Source organism: Chiloscyllium punctatum, chromosome 10, assembly GCF_047496795.1.
Source record: "Chiloscyllium punctatum isolate Juve2018m chromosome 10, sChiPun1.3, whole genome shotgun sequence".
Lineage (NCBI taxonomy): Eukaryota > Metazoa > Chordata > Chondrichthyes > Orectolobiformes > Hemiscylliidae > Chiloscyllium > Chiloscyllium punctatum.
Genome location: NC_092748.1, coordinates 32,634,426 through 32,657,560, shown reverse-complemented (window position 1 = coordinate 32,657,560; position 23,135 = coordinate 32,634,426). Strand labels below are relative to the sequence as shown.

The following is a 23,135-nucleotide window of genomic DNA, read 5'->3' as shown; positions in this document are numbered from 1 at the left end:
CTTCTTCAAAGACCGCAATTTCCCCTCCGACGTGGTCGACAATGCTCTCCACCACATCTCCCCTACTTCCCGCACCTCTGCCCTTGAACTCCACCCCTCCAATCGCCACCAGGATGGAACCCCACTGGTCCTCACCTTCCACCCCACCAACCTCCTGATACATCGTATCATCCACCGTCATTTCCGCCACGTCCAAAGAGACCCCACCACCAGGGATATATTTCCCTCCCCACCCCTATCAGCGTTCCAGAGAGACCACTCCCTCCGCGACTCCCTCGTCAGGTCCACTCCCCCCACCAACCCCACCTCCCAGCACCATCCCCTGCAACCACAAGAAGTGCAAAACTTGCGCCCACACCTCCCCCCTCACCTCCCTCCAAGGCCCCAATGGATCCTTCCACATCCATCGCAAATTCACCTGCACCTCCACACACATCATTTACTGCATCCGTTGCACCCGATGTGGTCTCCAATACATCGGGGAGACAGGCCGCCTACTTGCAGAATGTTTCAGAGAACACCTCTGGGAAACCCGCACCAACCAACCCAACCACCCCGTGGCTGAAAACTTTAACTCCCCCTCCCACTCCGCCAAGGACATGCAGGTCCTTGGCTTCCTCCATCGCCAGACCCTGACCACACGACGCCTGGAGGAAGAGCACCTCATCTTCCGCCTAGGAACCCTCTAACCACACGGGATGAATGTAGATTTCTCCAGCTTCCTCATTTCCCCTCCCCCCCCACTTTATCTCAGTCCCAACCCCTGGATTCAGCACCGCCCTCTTGACCTGCAATCTTCTTCCTGACCTCTCCGTCCCACCCCCTCTCTGGCCTATCACCCTCACCATCACCTCCTTCCACCTATCATATTCCCTCCCCCAAATTCCCTCCCTACTACTGTTTATCTCAGCCCGCTTGGCACACCAGCTTCATTCCTGAAGAAGGGCTTATGCCCAAAACGTCGATTCTCCTGCTCCTCGGATGATGCCTGGCCTGTGTGTGTTTTTCCAGCACCACATTTTCAAATTTTGCAAGACTCCCCTACTTTTAGAATCCATTCCCCTGGCAAGAAAGGCTAACAGTTTATTTGCCTTCCCAATTATTTACCATACGAGTTAAATCCTTTGAAATTTACCACTTTTAGAGTCATAGAGTCATAGAGATGTACAACATGGAAACAGACCCTTCGGTCCAACCCGTCCATGCCTACCAGATATCCCAACCTAATCTAGTCCCACCTGCCAGCACCCGGCCCATATCCCTCCAAACCCTTCCTATTCATATACCCATCCAAATGCCTCTTAAATGTGGCAATTGTACCAGCCTCCACCACATTCTCTGGCAGCTCATTCCATACACGTACCACCCTCTGCATGAAAAAGTTTCCCCTTAGGTCTCTTTTATATCTTTCCCCTCTCACCCTAAACCTATGCCCTTTAGTTCTGGACTCCCCAACCCAAGGGAAAGGACTTTGTCTATTTATCCTATCCATGCCCCTCATAATTTTGTAAATCTCTATAAGGTCACCCCTCAGCCTCTGACGCTCCAGAGAAAACAGTCCCAGCCTGTTCAGCCTCTCCCTGTAGCTCAGATCCTCCAACCCTGGCAACATCCTTGTTAACCTTTTCTAAAATCCTTTCAAGTTTCACAACATCTTTCCGATAGGAAGGAGACCAGAATTGCACACAGTATTTCAACAGTGGCCTAACCAATGTCCTGTACAGCCGCAACATACCTCCCAACTCCTGTACTCAATACTCTGATCAATAAAGGAAAGCATACCAAACACCTTCTTCACTATCCTCTACACCTGTGACTCCACTTTCAAGGAGCTATGAACCAGCACTCCAAGGTCTCTTTGTTCAGCAACACTCCCTAGGACCTTACCATTAAGTGTAGAAGTCCTGCTAAGATTTGCTTTCCCAAAATGCAGCTCCTCACATTTATCTGAATTAAACTCCATCTGCCACTTCTCAGCCCATTGGCCCATCTGGTCCAGATCCTGTTGTAATCTGAGGTAACCTTCTTCGCTGTCCACTACACCTCCAATTTTGGTGTCATCAGCAAACTTACTAACTGTACCTCTTATACTCACATCCAAATCATTTACATAAATGACAAAAAGTAGAGGGCCCAGCACTGATCCTTGTGGCACTCCACTGGTCACAGGCCACCAGTCTGAAAAACAATCCTCCACCACCACCCTCTGTCTTCTACCTTTGAGCCAGTTCTGCATCCAAATGGCTAGTTCTCCCTGTATTCCATGAGATCTAACCTTGCTAATCAGTGTCCCATGGGGAACCTTGTCGAATGCCTTACTGAAGTCCAAATAGATCACATCTACTGCTCTGCCCTCATCAATCTTCTTTGTTACTTCTTCAAAAATCTCAATGAAGTTTGTGAGACATGATTTCCCACGCGCAAAGCCATGTTGACTATCCCGAATCAGTCCTTGCCTTTTCAAATACATGTACATCCTGTCCCTCAGGATTCCCTCCAACAACTTGCCCACCACCGACGTCAGGCTCACTGGTCTATAGTTCCCTGGCTTGTCTTTACCATCCTTCTTAAACAGTGGTACCACGTTTGCCAACCTCCAGTCTTCCGGCACCTCACCTGTGACTATTGATGATACAGATATCTCAGCAAGAGGCCCAGCAATCACTTCTCTAGCTTCCCACAGAATTCTCGGGTACACCTGATCAGGTCCTGGGGATTTATCCACTTTTATGCATTTCAAGACATCCAGCACTTCCTCCTCTGTAATCTGGACATTTTGCAAGATGTCACCATCTATTTCGCTACTTTCTATATCTTCATATCCTTTTCCACAGTAAATACCGATGCAAAATATTCATTTAGTATCTCCCCCATTTTCTGTAGCTCCACACAAAGGCCACCTTGCTGATCTTTGAGGGGCCCTATTCTCTCCCTAGTTACCCTTTTGTCCTTAATATATTTGTAAAAACCCTTTGGATTCTCCTTAATTCTATTTGCCAACGCTATCTCATGTCCCCGTTTTGCCCTCCTACTTTCTTTATACTCTTCTAAGAATTCACTCAATCTATCCTGTCTATACCTGACATATGCTTCCTTCTTTTTCTTAACCAAGCCCTCAATTTCTTTAGTCATCCAGCATTCCCTATACCTACCAGCCTTCCCTTTCACCCTGACAGGAATATACTTTCTCTGGATTCTTGTTATCTCATTTCTGAAGGCTTCCTATTTTCCAGCTGTCCCTTTGCGAACATCTGCCTCCAATCAGCTTTTGAAAGTTTTTGCCTAATACCGTCAAAGTTGGCCTTTCTCCAATTCAGAACTTCAACTTTTAGATCTGGTCTATCCTTTTCCATCACTATTTTAAAACGAATAGAATTATGGTCGCTGGCCCCAAAGTGCTCCCCCACTGACACCTCAGTCACCTGCCCTGCCTTATTTCCCAAGAGTAGGTCTAGTTTTGCACCTTCTCTAGTAGGTTCATCCACATACTGAATCAGAAAATTGCCTTGTACACATGTAAGAAATTCCTCTCCATCTAAACCTTTAACACTATGTCAGTCCCAATCTATGTTTGGAAAGTTAAAATCCCCTACCATGACTACCTTATTATTCTTACAGATTGCTGAGATCTCCTTACAAGTTTGTTTCTCAATTTCCCTCTAACTATTGGGGGATCCATAATACAATCCCAATAAGGTGATCATCCCTTTCATATTTCTCAGTTCCACCCAAATAACTTCCCTGGATGTATTTCCGGGAATATCTTCCCTCAGCACAGCTGTAATGCTATCCCTTATCAAAAATGCCACCGCTCCCCCCTCCTTTCTTGCCTCCCTTTCTATCCTTCCTGGAGCATTTGTCTCCTGGAACATTAAGCTGCCAGTCCTGCCCATCCCTGAGCCATGTTTCCGTAATTGCTATGATATCCCAGTCCCATGTTCCTAACCATGCCCTGAGTTCATCGGCCTTCCCTTTTCGACCCTTTGCATTGAATGAATGATTTCCCTATGAGTCCTAATGAGTTTTCTCATGGTATCTACATAAGTGCATCTCATTACTTATTTACCACACCCCTACGGTGCTCCCTTGTAATATTTTCCCTCTCATTGTCAGTGGACGCAATGGCCACTGCCATTATCTCCCATATCAATTCGGCAAGTTGGCATAATAATGTGGATTTCAATGCAGATATGAATTTCACCTCACTGATTATCACCTGGTTGGGAAATGGGATGCTTACTGTCAACATTGGGGAGCTCTATGCTGATAACCTCATTCAATTCTCTCAACTTTCCTGCCATTGTCCATGTCATTCAGGGACTGGGATGATTCCATCCCTTGTGATTCATGTATAAGGACACCCAGATCACTCTGATCCGCAGCAATCTGCAGTGTTTCCTCATTTAAACAAATATTCTACTTCCCTATTCTTCTCATCAATGTAGACAACTGTGCACTTCTCCACCTTATACACCATGTGCCAATTGTTTTATCCAGTCACTTAAACTGTCTGTATGCCTCTGCAGATTCCATGGGTCAGGTTTTCAAATCTTGATGGGGATCTGGACTGACACAGCAGTCCTGATCCTGACACTGACATGACAACATTTTTAAAGCCATAAATGACTGGCCCAAGGATGAGTTTAGTGACCAAATGGCACCACTGGATTGCGGGATAAAGGACTAAAGAAGCATTTGCAAAGGTGAGTGCCAGGCATGTCTAGTCCTGCCCACTTCCCGGGGAAATATCTGCATAGCAAGCCATTCAGGATTGGGCCAGAGCTGGAGGGGTTAGAGAGGCACATGCAGGTTCAGGAGCAATAAATCCCTCCATGGACGTCCTCACCAAGTCTGTCACTGAAAAGAGACGGGTTTCTTCCCGACTTCAAAAAAAAACAGGACCCTTAAGAGCCGAGGGTGTACGTTCTGAGGAAGCCAACAATCATAATGTGACCAAGAGATATGGCTCCTCTAAGTCTGCACTCAGCAGGGTGTGCACAAACCCTGCTCCATACAGTGCTCTAACATTTCCAGAATAGCTGGTAGACTCATTATGAGATGTTAATCAATGCTTGTTTTGGGGATGACAATGAGAAGGGATACAAATGGATGAGGACAGCAGCTCATAGTGAGAGCTGAGGGAGGGTAATCTACTTGTGCATCAAAGAACCTTAGGATATTATTTTTCTTACCTCTATTTCCTTCAGTGACTTATTCATGATAAACGTTGTCCCTTCCTGTTCCATCCTGCTTTTTACTATATTGTTCTGTTGCCATGGCACACAATAATCGAGAGATGGTGTGGGCAGCAGTCATGTACTATGTACTGGTAGTCATTCCACAAACCATCGGTGATGTTGGGGCTGGAAGCTAATAAGAATGGTATGGTGTGCATAACATTTGGAAATCTGTTGAATGTACTACCATCCTCAACAGCTGTATTTGCAAAAGGTATCTGTAGCTGGTGCAACATTGGCACAATCTCAGAATAAGGAGTCACACACCTCAGGCAGAGATGAGGAGAAATTTCTTCTCTTAGAGAGTTGTGAATGTGTGGAATTCTTTACCACAGAATGAGGCTAACAGTTAAGCAAGCATGGGGCAATAGTAAGTACTAATGGAGAGGACTCTATCCCTGGCTTTATCTAATAGATGCTTGGTACCTATGTGGATGAGTCTAGGACCAGAGGAACAATGAGCAGTGCAGGATGTCACTCAAGTGTATGAGAGTGAAAACGAATGTGGTGCAGACAAGAGACAGTATATTTAGGGGACAGCTAATGTTTTCTACAGCCGCACTTGGGAGCTCCATAGGTTACGTTGCCTGCCTAGGATTGGATTAAGGGCAGTTCCCTAGGGCTGGAGAGGGACATGGTGTTGAAAGGATGGCTTCAATTGTCATGGCCAGTATCAAAACCAAAGACATAGTTGGAACCAGGAATGAAGTTCTATTGAGAGAGTTTGTGGAGCTAGTAACCAAATTAAAACGCAGAATATTAAAGACAATCATGCCTGGACTTTGGAAAAAGCACGGGCCAATTGGTACAGGGTCAAGCAGATTACTGAATTAAATACATAGTTCAAAGAGTGGTATGAGAGGAAGGAGTTTCAATTGAAGGGAGACTTATAAATCAATAAAGAAATCCCATGGCAACAGAACAGTGTAGTTAAAAATCAGGATGGAACACAATGAGGCAACATGGGTGACACAGTGGCTCAGTGGTTAGTACTGTTACCTCACAGCACCAGGGACCTGGGTTCAATTCCAGCCTTGGGCAACTGTCTGTGTGGAGTTTACTCATTCTCCCAGGGGCTGTGTGGATTTCCTGCAGGTGCTCTGGTTTCCTCCCATAGTCCAAAGATGTGCAGGTTAGGTAAATTCACCATGCTAAATTGTCCCTTAATGTGCAGGTTAGGGAAATGTGTCTGAGTAGATTCTGTAAGCATAATGTGGAACTCAGCAGTATCATGATCACTACTTTTAAGTGGATATTTTACTATGACATTACTTTGCCTCATTACACAATACCAAATTTAAGATAATTTTATCCCTAGTTGGCTTCACAATGTATCACTCCAGCAAACTTTCACAAAAGCATTCTGCAAACCCATCGTCGAAAGCACTGTTGTCAATTTGATTGTCTCAGTCAATATGATTGGTTTCATAATCTTTTGAAGATTTAAGTCCCCAAGAAATATTATCGTTTTAGAGGCTCTGATACTTTCTTATTTATTGCTCTGCCCACCAGCACAACTACTGTGCCTATCAGCTACTCCTATAAGTGCTTTCTGACTCCTGCTATTCTTGATTTTCAACCAATTTTCTTTAGATTCAATTATAATTTGCGTCATGATCTTCTAAGGCCAGTTTCTTTCTCATAAATCCAGTAATGTCATCCTTTATGATCACACCCACTTCTTTGTCATCCTGTCTGTCTTTTGGAAAGATTGTGTCCCCTGAAATAGTTATTTCCTAGCTTTGATCACTTTGCAACCATGTCTATATAATGACGCTTAAACAAAACCATTTAACTCTATTAATGCCATTCCCTCATCTATCTTCTTGGAGATGTTTCTTGCAATCAGATAAAGAACCTTAGGATACTTTTTTTCTTATGTCTATTTCCTTCGATGACCTTATTCACTGATGCACGCTTAATGTTAAATGCTCATAGAAATCCCTACAGTGCGGAAACAGGCCATTTAGCCTAACAAGTCCACACTAACCCTCTGAATGTGGCCAAGCTCTGCAAGGCACAGGTACTGACTCTCACTGGTTTTACAGGCAAGATGTGTCTTTGTGGAGTAGCATTATCAGATGGGATGCTGATTCTTGCAGATCCTTAATGCACTGTGGAGCTATGGGTAGGCAATGGTAGAGCTTAGCACCATGTATGCCTTGTCATGGCTTGGAGGTCTGAGTGCATGAGCCCTTCCATTGAGAGTGGCCATCCTCCTGCAGTACCTTGTGTTGTTACACCTCTCTGAATGGATGCAGAAGCCTAATGCTGACATATACAGAGAGAAAGTGAGGCTTCCACATGGAATGCTCAGCATTACTGATGGCACATTGATGCAATGAGTAGATGTCACTTGTGCTTTGATGGTTACATTGGTATAATCAATGACTCAATGACACTGGGAGAATTCATCAGTGGTGAATTGTGCACCTTGTCCAACCTAACCTGCATCAGCGATGCCACAGCATAATGTCTATCTCAAAAACTCCTCATTAATGAGAAGGGTGACATTTTCCATAACAGCAAAGCCACTCTATGCCACTGGTTCAGCAGCTGAAAATTGGTTGGCCATTTTTGAAATGAATTATTGAGTACCTCCATTAGGCCTGATACTCTCCGCTCTCTGTGTATCAAGTTCACTCTGATTTGCTTCAGACACTATTCCCTCTCCCTGCCAACTGAAAATCCAAAACAGCCTCAATGACACTTTTTTGATTACCTCTCCAACTAGCTTACCATGCAATTAATTAAAGGCAAGTTTTGTTCTGGACAATCCACTGTTGTTTACTTGTTGAAAACTGCATCACATTCTGGATACATTGGGATCTTGTGCCATCCTGTGCGAAAGCAATTTTCAAATCATGCCCACAGCTACTTTTGGGATTGCCAGCAATTATAAATCCTAAGTATTTGTGTTCTCCTCTGGAAACAAGTTTAAATGTGAAAATTGGACAACATGGACAAGTTGGGCCGAAGGGCCTCTATCCATGCTGTTAACCTCTATGACTCTGCGATTGCATTCCCAGCTATTATCAACAAATTGGACAACAATATATTCCATCCATTTATCAAAGTTATGAATGTAGATTGCAATATTTGGGGCCCTAGTGTTGAATCCTGTGGAATTCCACAAATTATAGCTTGTTGATCTAAAATTGATGCAATTATTAAGACTTTGTTTTCCTGTTAATCAGCCAACCTTGAATTAATGCTAATATATTACAATGAGCTGTTAGCTTGTGTAGTAACCTTTTATGTAATATCTTAGTGAATGTCTTTTGGAAATCTAAATATACTGTGTTAACTGGTTCCCTGTATCAATCTTGTTTTTATACAAACATGCACAGAAATATATGAATTGGAATTAGGAGAATGCTGTTAATACCGCAGAAGCCTGCTCCACCAGCATTTGATAAAATCATGGCTGAAGTGATTGCGGTCTCAATTCCACTCTTCTGTCTACCCCAGTACCCCTTGACTCTCCAGCTAACTCAACCTTAAAACTAATTAATGACTCTGCCTCCACTGCTGTGTATGTAGCAAATTCCACATGATTCAAGAGAAAAAAAAACTCCTTACCTTCATCTTAAATGGGAAACCTCCTAACTGTGGTAAAAACCTCCCCCCAACCTCCTAACTGTGTCTTCTAATTCTAGCCGATAGCCATAACAAGAAACATCTCCTAGAAGTGACTCTATCAGCACCCCTCAAGATCTTGCATGTTTCAAGGTGATCACCTCTCATTCAGCTAAGCTCCATCCACTTGGACACCCCGTGCTGGCCTCTTACCTGCCCTCGATCTCTTCATAGCCAACTGCCGCTGCGACATTAACCGCCTCAACCTCTCCACCCCTCTCACCCACTTCAACCTCTCACCCTCGCAACGTGCAGCCCTCCACTCCCTCCATTTCAACCCCAACTTCACTATCAAACTGGCAGACAAGGGAGGCGCGGTAGTAGTTTGGCGCACCAACCTTTACACCGCTGAGACTAAATGCTAGCTCGCGGACACCACCTCCTACTGCCCCCTTGACCATGACCCCACCTCCCACCACCAAACCATCATCTCCCAGACCATCCATACCCTCATCACCACAGGGGATCTCCCATCCACCGCCTCCAACCTCATAGTCCCACAATCACACACTTCCCGTTTCTACCTCCTGCCCAAAATCCACAAACCTGACTGCCCCGGCCAACCCATTGTCTCAGCCTGCTCCTGCCCCAATGAACTCATCTCTGCATATCTCGACACGGTCCTGTCCCCCATAGTCCAAGAACTCCCCACCTACGTTCGGGACACCACCCACGCCCTCTACCTCCTCCATGATTTTCGCTTCCCCGGTCCCCAACGCCTTATCTTCACCATGGACATCCAGTCCCTGTACACCTCCATCCCCCATCATGAAGGACTCAAAGCCCTCCGCTTCTTCCTTTGCCACCGTACCAACCAGTACCCTTCCACTGACACCCTCCTTCGATTGACTGAACTGGTCCTCACTCTGAACAACTTCTCTTTCCAATCCTCCCACTTCCTCCAAACCAAAGGAGTAGCCATGGACACCCGCATGGGCCCCAGCTATGCCTGCCTCTTTGTAGGATATGTGGAACAGTCCATCTTCCGCAGCTACACTGGCACCACCCTCCACCTTTTCCTCCGCTACATCGATGACTGTATTGGCGCAGCCTCGTGCTCCCACGAGGAGGTTGAACTGTTCATCCACTTTACCAACACCTTCCACCCTAACTTCAAATTTACCTGGATCGTCTCAGACTCCTCTCTCCCCTTCCTAGACCTCTCCATTTTTATCTCAGATGACCGAATCAACACGGATATTTACTATAAACCGACCGACTCCCACAGCTACCTAGACTACACCTCCTCCCACCCTGCCCCCTGTAAAAACGCCATTCCATATTCCCAATTCCTTCGTCTCTGCCGCATCTGCTCCCAGGAGGACCAGTTCCAATACCGAACAACCCAGATGGCCTCCTTCTTCAAAGACCGCAAATTCCCCCCAGACGTGATCGACGATGCCCTCCACCACATCTCCTCCACTTGCCACTCCTCCGGCCTTGAGCCCCGCCCCTCCAACCGCCACCATGACAGAACCCCACTGGTCCTCACCTACCACTCCACTAACCTCCATATACATCGTATCATCCGTCGTCATTTCCACCACCTCCAAATGGGCCCCACCACCTGGGATATATTTACCTCCCCTCCCCATCAGCGTTCCGAAAAGACCACTCCCTCCGTGACTCCCTCGTCAGGTCCACACCTCCCACCAACCCAACCTCCACTCCGGGCACCTTCCCCTGCAACCGTAAGAAATGCAAAACTTGCACCCACACCTCCCCCATTACTTCCCTCCAAGGGATCCTTCCATATCTGCCACAAATTCACCTGCACCTCCACACACATCATTTACTGCATCTGCTGCACCCGATGTGGCCTCCTCTATATTGGGTAGACAGGCCGCCTACTTGTGGAACGTTTCAAATAACACCTCTGGGACACCCGGACCAACCAACCCAACCACCCCGTGGCTCAACACTTCAACTCCCCCTCCCACTCCACCAAGGACATGCAGGTCCTTGGACTCCTCATAGCAACATAAGAGCTGGAGGAAGAGCGCCTCATCTTCCGTCTAGGAACCCTCCAACCACAAGGGACGAACTCAGATTTCTCCAGTTTCCTCATTTCCCTGCCCCCCACCTTGTCTCAGTCCCAACCCTCGAACTCAGCACCACCTTCCTAACTGCAATCTTCTTCCCGACCTCTCCGCCCCCACCCCCACTCCGGCCTATCACCCTCACCTTAACCTCCTTCCACCTATCGCATTTCCAACGCCCCTCCCCCAAGTCCCTCCTCCCTACCTTTTATCTTAGCCTGCTTGGCACACCCTCCTCATTCCTGAAGAAGGGCTCATGCCCGAAATATCGATTCTCCTGCTCCTTGGATGCTGCCTGACCTGCGGCGCTTTTCCAGCAACACATTTTCAGCTCTGATCTCCAGCATCTGCAGTCCTCACTTTCTCATAAACTCCAATGGATACATGGACAACTTGTCCAAACGTTCCACATCTTCAAACAACTCTAATGAAATTGTCAAACATGATATGCGTTTCATCAACCGATTTGATTGTGCCCAATTATATCATGATTTTCTAAATGATCTGCTCCCACCTTCTGAATAATGGATTCCACCATTTTCCCAATGACAGATATGAATCCAACTGGCTGATAGACAAATGGAAGGGGATGGAGTTGGTGGGGTAGGTAGCTGAGAATGTGATAGGTAGATGAAGTAGGGGTGAAGGTGATAGGTCAGAGAGAAGGGTGGAGCAGATAACTGGGAAGGAAGATGAATAGGAAAAGCAGGTCAAGAGGGCAGTGCTGAGTTGGAAGGTTGGATCTGGGATAAAGTGGGGGGGGGGGGGGGTGTGGAAATCTTTCTCAGATCCAGCCTTCTAGCTTGGCATCATCCCTTTGACCTGTCCTACCTGTTCATCTTCCTTCCCACCTATCCGCTCCATCCTCCTCTCCGACCTAGTACCTTCATCCCTATTTCATCTACCGAGTGCATTCTCAGCTACCTTCCCCCTGCCATTTATCTTTCAGTCTCCTTGGGCCACATCCTCATTCCTGATGAAGAGCTTATGCTCAAAATGTCGATTCTCCTGCTCCTCGGATGCTGCCTAACCGGTTGTGTTTTTCCAGCACACATTCTTTGAAACCGATCTCCAACACCTGCAGTGCTCACTTTCTCCCAACTGACTGATAGTTTTAATGTGAAAATGTGTTCATGCAAGCAGAGGAAGGTGATGAGGAATGGACACTGGCTGAGCTTCTGTTCAAGAGAGAAGCTGTCAGACAGTGGGCGGCACGGTGGCACAGTGGTTAGCACTGCTGCCTCACAGCGCCAGAGATCCGGGTTCAATTCCCACCTCAGGTGACTAACTGTGTGGCGTTTGCACGTTCTCCCCATGTCTGCGTGGGTTTCCTCCGGGTGCTCCGGTTTCCTCCCACAGTCCAAAGATGTGCAGGTCAGGTGAATTGGCCATGCTAAATTGCCCGTAGTGTTAGGTAAGGGGTAAATGTAGGGGTATGGGTGGGTTGCGCTTCGGCGGGGCGGTGTGGACTTGTTGGGCCGAAGGGCCTGTTTCCACACTGTAAGTAATCTAATCTAACCTGTTTGGATGGGTTAGGGTTAGCTTTGGTTAGGGCTCTGAATTGCACATTCATCATAAAAAAACGAGATCGTTAGGGTCAGTGAATGGGATACTGTTAAAATGGTGGAAGGTCGTGGATCTAGACCGGGAGAGACATAATATGAGGCCAAAAAGGAGTTGGCAAAAGAAAGAAATCCGTAATCTGGCAGGAATAGCTGGAAACAGTACGCTTACCAGGACAAACAGGTGCTGCTTATAGGTCTTGCGTCTGAGGTAGAAAAACGCTGTGCAGAATTGATCAACATGATAGATTTGGACCTGAGATAACTGAGCGCTGCAGATTCAGAGAAAGATAATTTAGGGTGAATGAGGGAAGCAGAGAACTTGAGATCACCAGTGTCTCTCATTAGCTGGCTGTTCACGATGAAAATGTCAAAGAAGGGTGGCATGGTGGCTCAGTGGTTAGCACTGCTCACTCACAGCACCAGGAATCCAGATTTGATTCCAACCTCGGTCAACTGTGTTGTGGAGTTTGCACGTTCTCCCCGTGTCTGCGTGGGTTTCCTCTGGGTACTCCGGTTTCCTCCCACAATCCAAAGATGCGCAGGTTAGGTGAATTGGCCATGATAAATTGTCCATAGTGTTCATGGATGTGTAAGTTAGGGGTATTAGTCAGGGGTAAAGTAGAGTAATAAGGTAGGGGAATAGGTCTGGGTGAAATATGGAGGGTCAGTGTGGACTTGTTGACCTGAAGGGCCTGTTTCCACACACTGCAGGGATTCCATAAACATTCCATGAAGTTAAGAGACCAGAGAACGGCATCCAGATGGAAGGAGAATTTGGAAGAGGGAGGAGAAAGCGTAGCTCTGCAGGATTGTCTCCTGGTTAAACAGGCTTTCTCTTTATTCTCTCATTTACCCCACCCCCATCCCCATTATAGATTTCATGACATGCACGAGGCTATTAAACTTCTTTCCACATTGCATTCAGGTTCATGCTGTGACACTATTAATACTCACTGCAATGACTGCCTGCACCCGTAACCTTTCTCAGTAATTTTCAGGAACGTCTCCTGGACCTCAGTGGGAAAATGCCTTCTCTCCTTGTGTGCACTTCTTTCTGCATCAAAGCCTCTGGGCCTGCTTTAAGGAAGCCTGGGCCATGCTGAAACTTTTGTGGTTACTCTCTTCTCTTTCACCACTGCCACCTCCTGCTGGTTTGATGTAGTACAGGTTATCATCAAGTAGTGCTAGACTCACACAAACTTGGACCTCCTGCTGAGGGGTGCAGCAATTTAGCACTGACATCCTCGCTATAATCATTGTAACTAGTAAGCATCACTAGGAAGTTTGTCCACTGCCAGACATACTTTAAACATGCAGATAACATCATCCCGGAGCCTGGTTTCTGGACTTTCCATTGACTACACGTGTATCTTCCATCTGAAGACACAGCAGCGTGCTATTTTCAGCAGTGAGGCTGCACTTCTACAAACTGGACTAGGCAAATAGCAAGGATAGGCCAGTTAAGGTTCTTTAAAGGTCTATTCAGACCAATTTTCAGGGGCTAACTGGAATTTCCAAAAGGCATCAAGAGCTGCCGAGCTGTCTGGAGGCCATCAAATGCCGTACTGGTTTAACAAACTAAACGTAATCTACAGGACTGCCATCCGGTCATGATTCAATGTAGTAGAAATGGGATACTGTCTAAATACAGAGTTTAAAGTTTAAAATATTGTGAAATATTTGCATTACTTGATAAAGACGAATGGAAGACTCATAATTGTAGCAGTCAAAACTGTGTTTATTTCTGAACCAGCATTGAGCTTTTCAAAATATTTAGAAATCCATTACACGGCGGAAAGATCCAATTGTTGGGCAAGTTGCTCCCCAGTCACTAAACTTCTTGTATTCACCAGGTCTCATGAAGTACTGTCGCCCTCTGTAATCGGGATGTTCATAGAAGATCCAGTAACCATCCATCACGTGGCAGGAGTGGATGTCACGGTAACGGAAACGATCGTAGACAGATGGACAGTCATCCATGAATTCCATCATCTGTCCTCCAAAGTCAGGCCTCTCGTAAATTTTCATTCTGTAGGAGCCATCACTGGACTATAGAATTTAGAAAACCATTAAACCAAAAACACTAATGTAAATAAAACAACATGCAAATAAAAGAGAGACAAAACTTGCCAAAAACAATGTGTTGAATTTTACTTTGAAAATAAGACTTTGTTAATAGCACACGCCATTATTAATGCACAAAGCAACTAGCAACTTCAAGAGATTAAGAGTTAGATCATTAGCTGTGAACCTTTAGAAGGCACTGGTGCACTTATTTTACTCAATTACTTAATTTTTCATTAAACTCCCTGCATAACGTGAGAACTGGAACTCAACCACAATGAATTTAACAATCTCTGATCATTGTTAATGCAATGCCTAAGGGCACACACTGAACTAGAAAGGGATCGGTTTAATCGGTCCAACTTAATTCCTGAAGATAATAAATTGTAGGAGATTTTCAAAATGTCAAGTTCAAAATAAATATTTTCTTCATACTTATCCTGTTTCTCTTTATCTAGTCTTTCCCTCCATGAAAGTGGCAGACTTGGAGGTGGGAAGTGAACTTTAATTAATGGGATGTAAGCAGACTCGTGTACCCTTTGCCTAAATTAAGTTCCGGGTGGGAAGGGTCTAGCGTCAGTTTTCCAGCTCAGCTCCAACTGAGGCTCTTAAGTGATCAACTAATGACTACTTAAAGTGCTGAAACCCACATATGCTTTAAATATTTCAGCTCCAAGTAGGACAAGAAAAAGTCAACATTAAATTAAAAATGGATATTACTAAATTAAACACTGGCAAATTGATTTCAATGTCAAGAAAATTTTGGACTAAACAAGGATAAATTTGAGTACTTTCTGAGTGTCAAAATGCTAAAGAGCGTAGAAACCAAAAGAGACTTAAAAGTCCAAGAACAAAGATCCATATAATCAACAGGCACAAATTACATTGAGGATACATGCAGGTTGAAGTTATGCTTCAGCTATGCTGGTTGGGCCACACCTGAGGTATTAGGAGCAGTTCTGGCTGCTACCCACTTTACAAGGATATTGGTGGGAGTATTTACCAAAATTTACCAAACTGACACCTGGACTCTAAGATTATACAAATAAAGTTTTTTTTATTCCCTGCAAGTTTAAAGGGTTAAGGAGTGATTTAATCAAAGTTTTCCAGCTATTAAGCATAGATGCAAAGAAATTATTTCCGCTAATTAAGGAGGCCAGTACTGGGGGACACAAGCCAAAAATTTGAATCAAATGTTTCATGGATGAAATTCCAAAAGATTTCTGTTAACAAAGTGCTACAGAAGTTTACAACTCTCTTCAACAAACATCAATTGATGGATCAATTTTTAGTTTTAATTCTGAGCTTCATAGACTTTTGTTATCCAACAATATTTAAGGATACTAGTCCAAGGGATATGAAGTTGGATTGCAGGTCAGGCATTATCTTATTGAATGACAGAACATTCTCAAGAGCTAAATGGTTCTGGCAGCTATGCTCTGAATGCAATTCCTTCAGTGTTTTGTAACCATCCAACACATTACAGGGCCCGCTACATCTGATATAATAACAGATCAAGAGAAAAAAATGGAAATTCAAAAATGCAGAAAGTTCTAAAATTCATTCAAGAAATTTAAACTTACATATGAATAAGTGCGACATGACCTAATGTTGTCATTGAATCCCATCCAGCGCTGGTAGTCAGGGTATTCTCCCTTGGTCAGAACATACTGGTATCCCATGTAATTGGGTTTCTCATACACCACCCAGCAGCCACCCTCAACACGGATGGAGTTACAACGGCTGAAGTAAGGGGACAGGTCGGCACAGTCACTGCTGCACTCATAGTGCCGCCCCTGGAAGTTCCTGTCCTCGTAGAAGATAACCTGAAAAAATAGCCATGTCTTAGCTAAGGCTGCACATGTTCAAAGATATTAATTTAAAATAAATCAAACATAAATTAATTTCACCTTTCCCATTCTGTCCAATTCGTGTGGTGATCTCAAAATTTCTGTTCCAGAGACTTCATTTGCAGTAATGTACTGGGCCCTTTTATACAACTCAATCAAAATGAGATGTAATGATGGCCCATTGTTAGCATAAAACCTTTCTTTTGTATGATCAACGCAATCTGTTCTCAGAACAAGAAAATAATTCCTGATTCAACATTACAGAAAATCCATTATCACAATTTTGTGCTGCATTGTTTTATCAATTCTGTCAAAATAAGCTTTTTTGTTTTGGCTTGCATACAGCTGTACATTAATCTCTTAGACAAAAGGACTTCTGAATCAACAATGTGTGACAACTGAGAGCTGATCCTGTCTAGTCTGAATGAAGGCATTCAATCATACTCTAATTTGTTTCGAAGGGGTAGTGCCCTAATGCAATAAATGCTTGGCAAGCCTTTTTCACACTTTTAACAAAAATATTGCAACGTACAAGGCTAACGCTTCTCAGTTCTCATCGCACGTCCAGTGCCCACAAACATTGTGCAATTCAAGCTGTAATTAAAGCAACACATCAAGCTCATGGCGTTTGATTGCAGTTCAAGACCTTGGATTGTGGAATGGCACCATGGTTAGCACTGCTGCCTCACAATGCCAGGGATCTGGGTTTGATTCCAGCCTTGGGTGACCATAGAGTTTGCATATTCTCCCTGTCTCTGTGGGAGTTCCCTCCGGGTGCTCTGGTGTCCTCCCACAGTTCAAAGATTTAGGTTAGGTGGATTAGTCATGTTAAATTGCCTGTAGCTTTCAAGGATATGCAGGCTTTGTGGATTGGCTCTGGTAAATGGGGAGTTACAGGATGGAATGGGAATGCTGGGTCTGGTTAGGATGCTCTTCAGTGGTCGGAGCAGACTCAATGGGCTGAAGGCCTCTTGCCCCACTGTAGGGATTCTATGATTATGAAGTCACGTCCTGCTGGACCTGGGCACTTACCATTGGTCACTGCAAGGCTCTGTAATCTTGCTTTTACTATGCATTCAGAGTTACGTGGAGAAAAGGTGGCAACTTAAAAATGTTACTGAGGAAAGAACCATTTCATGAACTGTTAAGAATACTTGAGTAGTTGGCAGTTATTTTTAAAATAGATTTTCTCATTTTACATTCAACCTTCCTTTGTGACATTGAATAACCTGAGCTTTTGAGCTTTGATAGTAATTCTCTGGATTGGAAAAGGGGTAATTTTGGAGGAAAATCAAAACACTGCCACTATTCTATGCCATTGAATGTCCGATTTGGGTCTTATATTGGCCTCCTCATCATATGGACATTCGTTTCTTGAATCTTCATCTTTATTCATTTACATTATGGCTGATCTTAAAACCAACTTTACATGAGAATAGACTCAACATTTGACACAACAAAAATAAAACATCAGAACTACAGCGATAGAAACTATGGGACAATGAAACTGATTTAATTGGTTCAGAGATACTTTTATTCTACACAGGAGTTCATTAGTGTCTAAAATTGTATGCCATCAAATTATTAACATTCTAAACAAGCTTCAGCTCCTGGTAGTTTTTGATCTTCAGCAGATATTTCTTTTCATGTGAGAAATGTTACTCAGGAAGATAACTGCTGACTGGAACATCCTCGCAAAATGTCATGAGTGGAAAGTAAGAATAATCAATGTGAAGCCAGACTAAAGCAAGAAAAAGGAAAATAAAATACTACAGAAGGTAGAAATCTGAAATACAAATAGAAAATGCTGTAAATGCTCAGCTGGTCTGGCAGCACCCGTGGAGAGGGGGTAAAACTTAACATTTTACGGACATAGTGTCAAATTAAAAGGGAGAATTTTAGTGGATCTTGGCTGGGAGTTGAAGGAAAGGAGCTGGTAAAATTAAGGGGAGCCACATCTGGATGTTTTCCCCACGCAATCCTGTTGCCAGGACAAGACCAGATGTGGGGGAAATCAGATGCAGTGCACTGTCTCTTCCAAGGTGATGAACAGCCACTTAATATAATTCAGAGCTAATTAGGGAGATGGATCCCAAATCCGTATGATGGGATTTGGTCAATAGTGGAACAGCCATCCACTATGTACGCTGTGGATGCTAAGGGAACCAGAAGTTTTGGGGGAATAAGACTGTCTTGCTATTCTTACAGTGGGATGAATTTTGGGGCTACGTTGCAGGCCCCACCATTGATATCAGAAACAGGAGTGTCTTTGGATCAACAAGCTGTAAGCAATAACTCAAAAGGCTTGGGAGTCATTTACAGAGGGAGCAGATGAAAACAACCAAACTTTGACGGGCATGGGAATCAAGTCAAAACATGACAGAAACTAGCATTATACTTAGAGAATTGCCAGTGATCAATATATTGGAGACTGACTGTACATCTTTTGAATAGAAGGAAAGCGGCGGAGAGAATGGTGGAATAAAGACCTTGAGGGATGCTCAGTGATGCTTCTCCTCAGGCTCTCCCCCAGACTTTAAAACCAAGGGATGAGGTTCTTGTTTTCAGGGATGAAAAGATGGAAGGACACAGCAAGTAACCAAGCAATCCTGGAGAAAGATTGCAGGGAAGGTTAGCTGCAACATTCCTTCTCTTTTCCACCATCAATGTGCTGACTAATTTTGTTATGTGCATTAACACTAGTCAAGAAGGTGACTCATCATGACCTTCTCAAGAACAATTAAGGATGGGCCACAAATCCTGGCCTTGTCAGTGACATGATGACCTTCGGGGCACTTGGCCTAGAACTGGCCAACCAAACTGAATAACAGGATTTAAGAAGGCTAAGAATCTTTCAAGTACATTCTCTGCAGATCCCAGAAAGGAGGCAGAGTTGATTAGGCCACAACTTAATGCTAACACAAGAGCATGCTAACTCAAGCGAGTGCTTGTGGACACAATTGATCCATGGTATCAATGGAGACAAAGGGCGCATTTGAATCCTTCTGCAGGATAGAACAGCACCAAGACCATGAACAAAGGAAGGAGTGCAAATGATTAACGGCACCATTATTACCCCCAGAATGGAATATCAAAACTATTGCTGATAATTATCCACTGTTCTTTGTTTTATTTTAGTGCTCAACTCACTGCCACGGGTCTTCCAGGTATGCCCACTTCTGCTCCTCTCTCCAACAAGATTTGCACTCTAACTTTTCTTCTTGTTCTCCATCGTTAATTGTGAGCTTCCCCAGCTCAGTCAAGCTTAAGTATACATGGGAAGTATATCTGGGGAGTCTTGGACAATGTTATAATTAAATGTAATGTGGCTTGCTTATTTTAACTATTCATTCAATAAAAGTTGCAACTGTTTTATCTGTTATCCAATTTGTGCGTATTTGTTGGCCTAGATACTATAAGATACCTAGATAAACTTGTTTAAGTGGTGTATCACAGTTGAAGTGTTTGGACAAGTTGATTTATAGGACAGGGTCCTAGAAGGGATGAAGAGTGAAGTTGATATGGGATGAAGGTCAACCCCACATTATACTTGTTAACTTGACAGAAGGAATATTATTTTCAGCAAAAGAAATTATATGAAATAGATGACATTGTCATGCTGTGGAATAACAGACTGCCAGAGCTCTCCTGCGATACAGTTAATTCCAGCACTGTCAATTTTCATGCAGGGGCAGTTGCTGCATAGAACAGATCATCTCTTTGAGTCAATGGAAGAAAGAAAAGTATTTTTTGCAACTTTGTATTAAGATAAGGAAGTAGTAGCTTTGGGGTATTCAAAGTCTACAGTTAAACCCACCCAAATCTTGGATATTGTAAGAATTTATATAAATGATTTGAATGAGAATATAGAAGGCATGGTTAGTAAGTTTGTGGATGACACCAAAATTGATAGCTTAGTAGACAATGAAGAAGATTTTCGAAGATTATAAATGGATTTTGATCAAATTGGTCAATGGGCTGAAAAATAGCAAATGGATTCAATCTGGATAAATGTAAGGGATTACATTTTGGTACAAAAAGCAAGGGTAGGGCTAAGACAATTAATGATAGGGTCTTGGATAGTGTTGTAGAAAAGAGGCACCTAGGGTTTCAGTTGCATAATTCTTTGGTGTTTGTGTCACATATGGTTAAAAAGATGTTTGGCACATTTGCCTTCATTGCTCAGTCCTTTGTGTATAAGAGTTGGGAAGTTATGTTGTGGTTGGACAGGGCCATTGGTCAGGCCTCTTCTGGAATACTGCATCTAGTTCTGGTTGCCCAATTATGGGAAGGATATTATTGAGCTGGAGAGGGTTCAGAAGAGTTTTACCAGGTTGTTGCCAGAAATGGAGGGTTTGAGTTATCACTATATACAGATGAAGAAGGACACCACTTTGACTGGAACAACATCCATCCTAGGACAGGCGAAACAGAGACACGCACAGAAATTCTTAGAGGCCTGGCATTCAAACCAGAACTCCATCAATAAACACATCGATTTCAACCCCATTTACCAACCTCTGAGAAAAAGAACCGGAAATGACATGAGTTATGAAGAAAGGCTGAATAGGCTGGCACTTTTTTCACTGAAGTGTAGGAGGTTGAGAGACAACATGATAGAAGTTTATAAAATAATGAGAGGTATAGATAGAGTTAATGGTAGTTGTCTTTTCCCTCGGATGGGGAATTTCAAGACTAGAGGGCACGTTTTTCAGGTGAGAGGAGAGAGATTTTAAAAAGACATGAGGAGCAAATGGTTCATGTGTCTTGGTCTGTTATGGTGGGTGATATCATTTTTGGTTCTTTTTCTCAGAGGTTGGTAAATGGGGTCAAAATCGATGTGTATATTGATGGAGTTCCGTTTGAATGCCAGGCCTCTAGGAATTCCCATGCATGTCTCAGTTTAGCCTGTCCTAGGATGGATGTGTTGTCGCAGTCGAAGTGGTGTCCTTCTTTGTCTGTATGATAGACCCACTATCACTACATGCAGAACACCAGCGCTTCACCGGAGTCTCACTGATGATGTTACCTAGCATGGTGATGAAACGTCTGAGAACAAACCTGCCAGCTCAGTGAGCAAACTTACAACCTGAACCTTAACCTGAGCTACAAATCTTCTCAAAAATTACAAATAGTATTTTCTGGCTTCATTTGATCCTGTAATGCAATGTCTGAGAGAGCTTGAACAATTTACAAGAAATACATAAATGCTAAAGGACTTCTATTGATCTTCTGGGTTCTCTATCCCTTTTGTACTGTTATATTGGACAGCTAACAATAATGGATAGAGATCGGATAATTGAGCCCAGACTTTTGAAAGTGTCTGCTTTTATTGGACAACCTCTCATCAGTTGAATGTTTGTTAGAGAGTTGTACCATATTTGAAGTTATTACTCTTTTTGAATAAAAACATTTGTTTTTACAACAACAATGTACACTGAACTCTCTAACAAAGGGTTTCCTGATGAGAGGTTGCCCGATAAAAGCAAACATTCTCAAAAGTCTGGGCTCAGTTATCTGATCTCCATCCACTATATTGTTAGTTGGCCAATACAACTGTACAAAAAGTACAATGGGGGGAAGTCAACTAAACTCTCTGTTCATGATTGGTGTAGAAACAGGTTAGGCTGATCTGAGCACTCCTGAATTGTGGGTCCTCATTACTCACATTCATTTCATGTCTTCTACAACTATTGAGGTATCTTCCTGTGTCTCTTACTAATGGCATAACCCTTGACCTGTCTGCTTTACTTTGTGCTTTGAGTTAATGCTGCTCCATGTACATTGAGATCCATGTCCAGAGTAGTCGGGCTGTGGGTGTCTGTTCATTCACTTTTCTTGAAGTTGCTTTCTCCTTATATCCAAATAGAGCTTTTCAACTCTGTATGTACTGCAACACTTATTTCTTTGCATTTTTAAACAATAGGTTATGTTTATTGAAGTATCTAAGACCTCTCTGTTCACATCCCCATTCTAGATCCATGTCAGAGCCATGCGATCAGTTATATTAGATTTTCTATGAATAACATGACACCATACTATAAGCCTGGAATTTTCTTATCTTCTGAAACTCAGGCTATCCTGTCTGGCTCCTCACTTCCTCAGATACATCTACTGCTCCCTCCAATTCGACCTTGCTGCTTGGCCATTGTTACATGTTTCACACTTTGGCTTCTTCTCCAGTTAGATTCCCTCTCCCACACTTGAAGCTCCATCAATCACAGCTGTAATTTTCCTCTCCCTCTTTCTTCTCGCTCTCACTCACTTTAGCTGCTTGGTTGCTAATGTTGGGGTTTAATATTTAGCTCTGCCCCTCTCTCACTGAGTTCACTGTTGTTTGCAGGCTATTTATTACAAAGCCAGAGACTTGTAATACACACACATACATATCATACACGAATGGACTTTAATGCTGCACTTTGGACTGCTGCACAGACACTTAGCGCGCTGGGACAGGCACACAGGAGGACCAGGCTGCATCTCAGGCCTGTTCACTTATAGTCTTAAACCTCACTCACTTTGGGACTACCTAATGCTCACAGCATCCTTGCCTTTTTGGACTTTATCCCCTGAGTACTTCTGTCTTGTCCTGCCTTTTAGTGCAGACACATCAGGGAGGTGATGGCCTGGTGGTATTATCAATGGATTATTAATACAGAGATCAAGGTAATGACCAGGGTTTGAATTCAGCCACATTTTGAATTTATTTTTTTTTAAATCTAGAATTAAGACTCTAAAGGT

General features: G+C 43.7%; 1 protein-coding gene across 1 annotated transcript; it reads right to left on the bottom strand.

Moving 5' to 3' along the window:
• Positions 1-14,197: 14,197 nt before the first annotated feature.
• LOC140481992 (gamma-crystallin M2) lies at positions 14,198-16,586 on the bottom strand. Its single transcript, XM_072578815.1, has 3 exons — positions 16,455-16,586; positions 16,128-16,370; positions 14,198-14,529 (listed from the first exon to the last, which is right to left on the bottom strand). Exons 1-3 carry the CDS (start codon positions 16,461-16,463, stop codon positions 14,254-14,256), a joined length of 528 nt encoding a protein of 175 aa, XP_072434916.1. The 5' UTR covers positions 16,464-16,586; the 3' UTR covers positions 14,198-14,253.
• Positions 16,587-23,135: the final 6,549 nt, after the last annotated feature.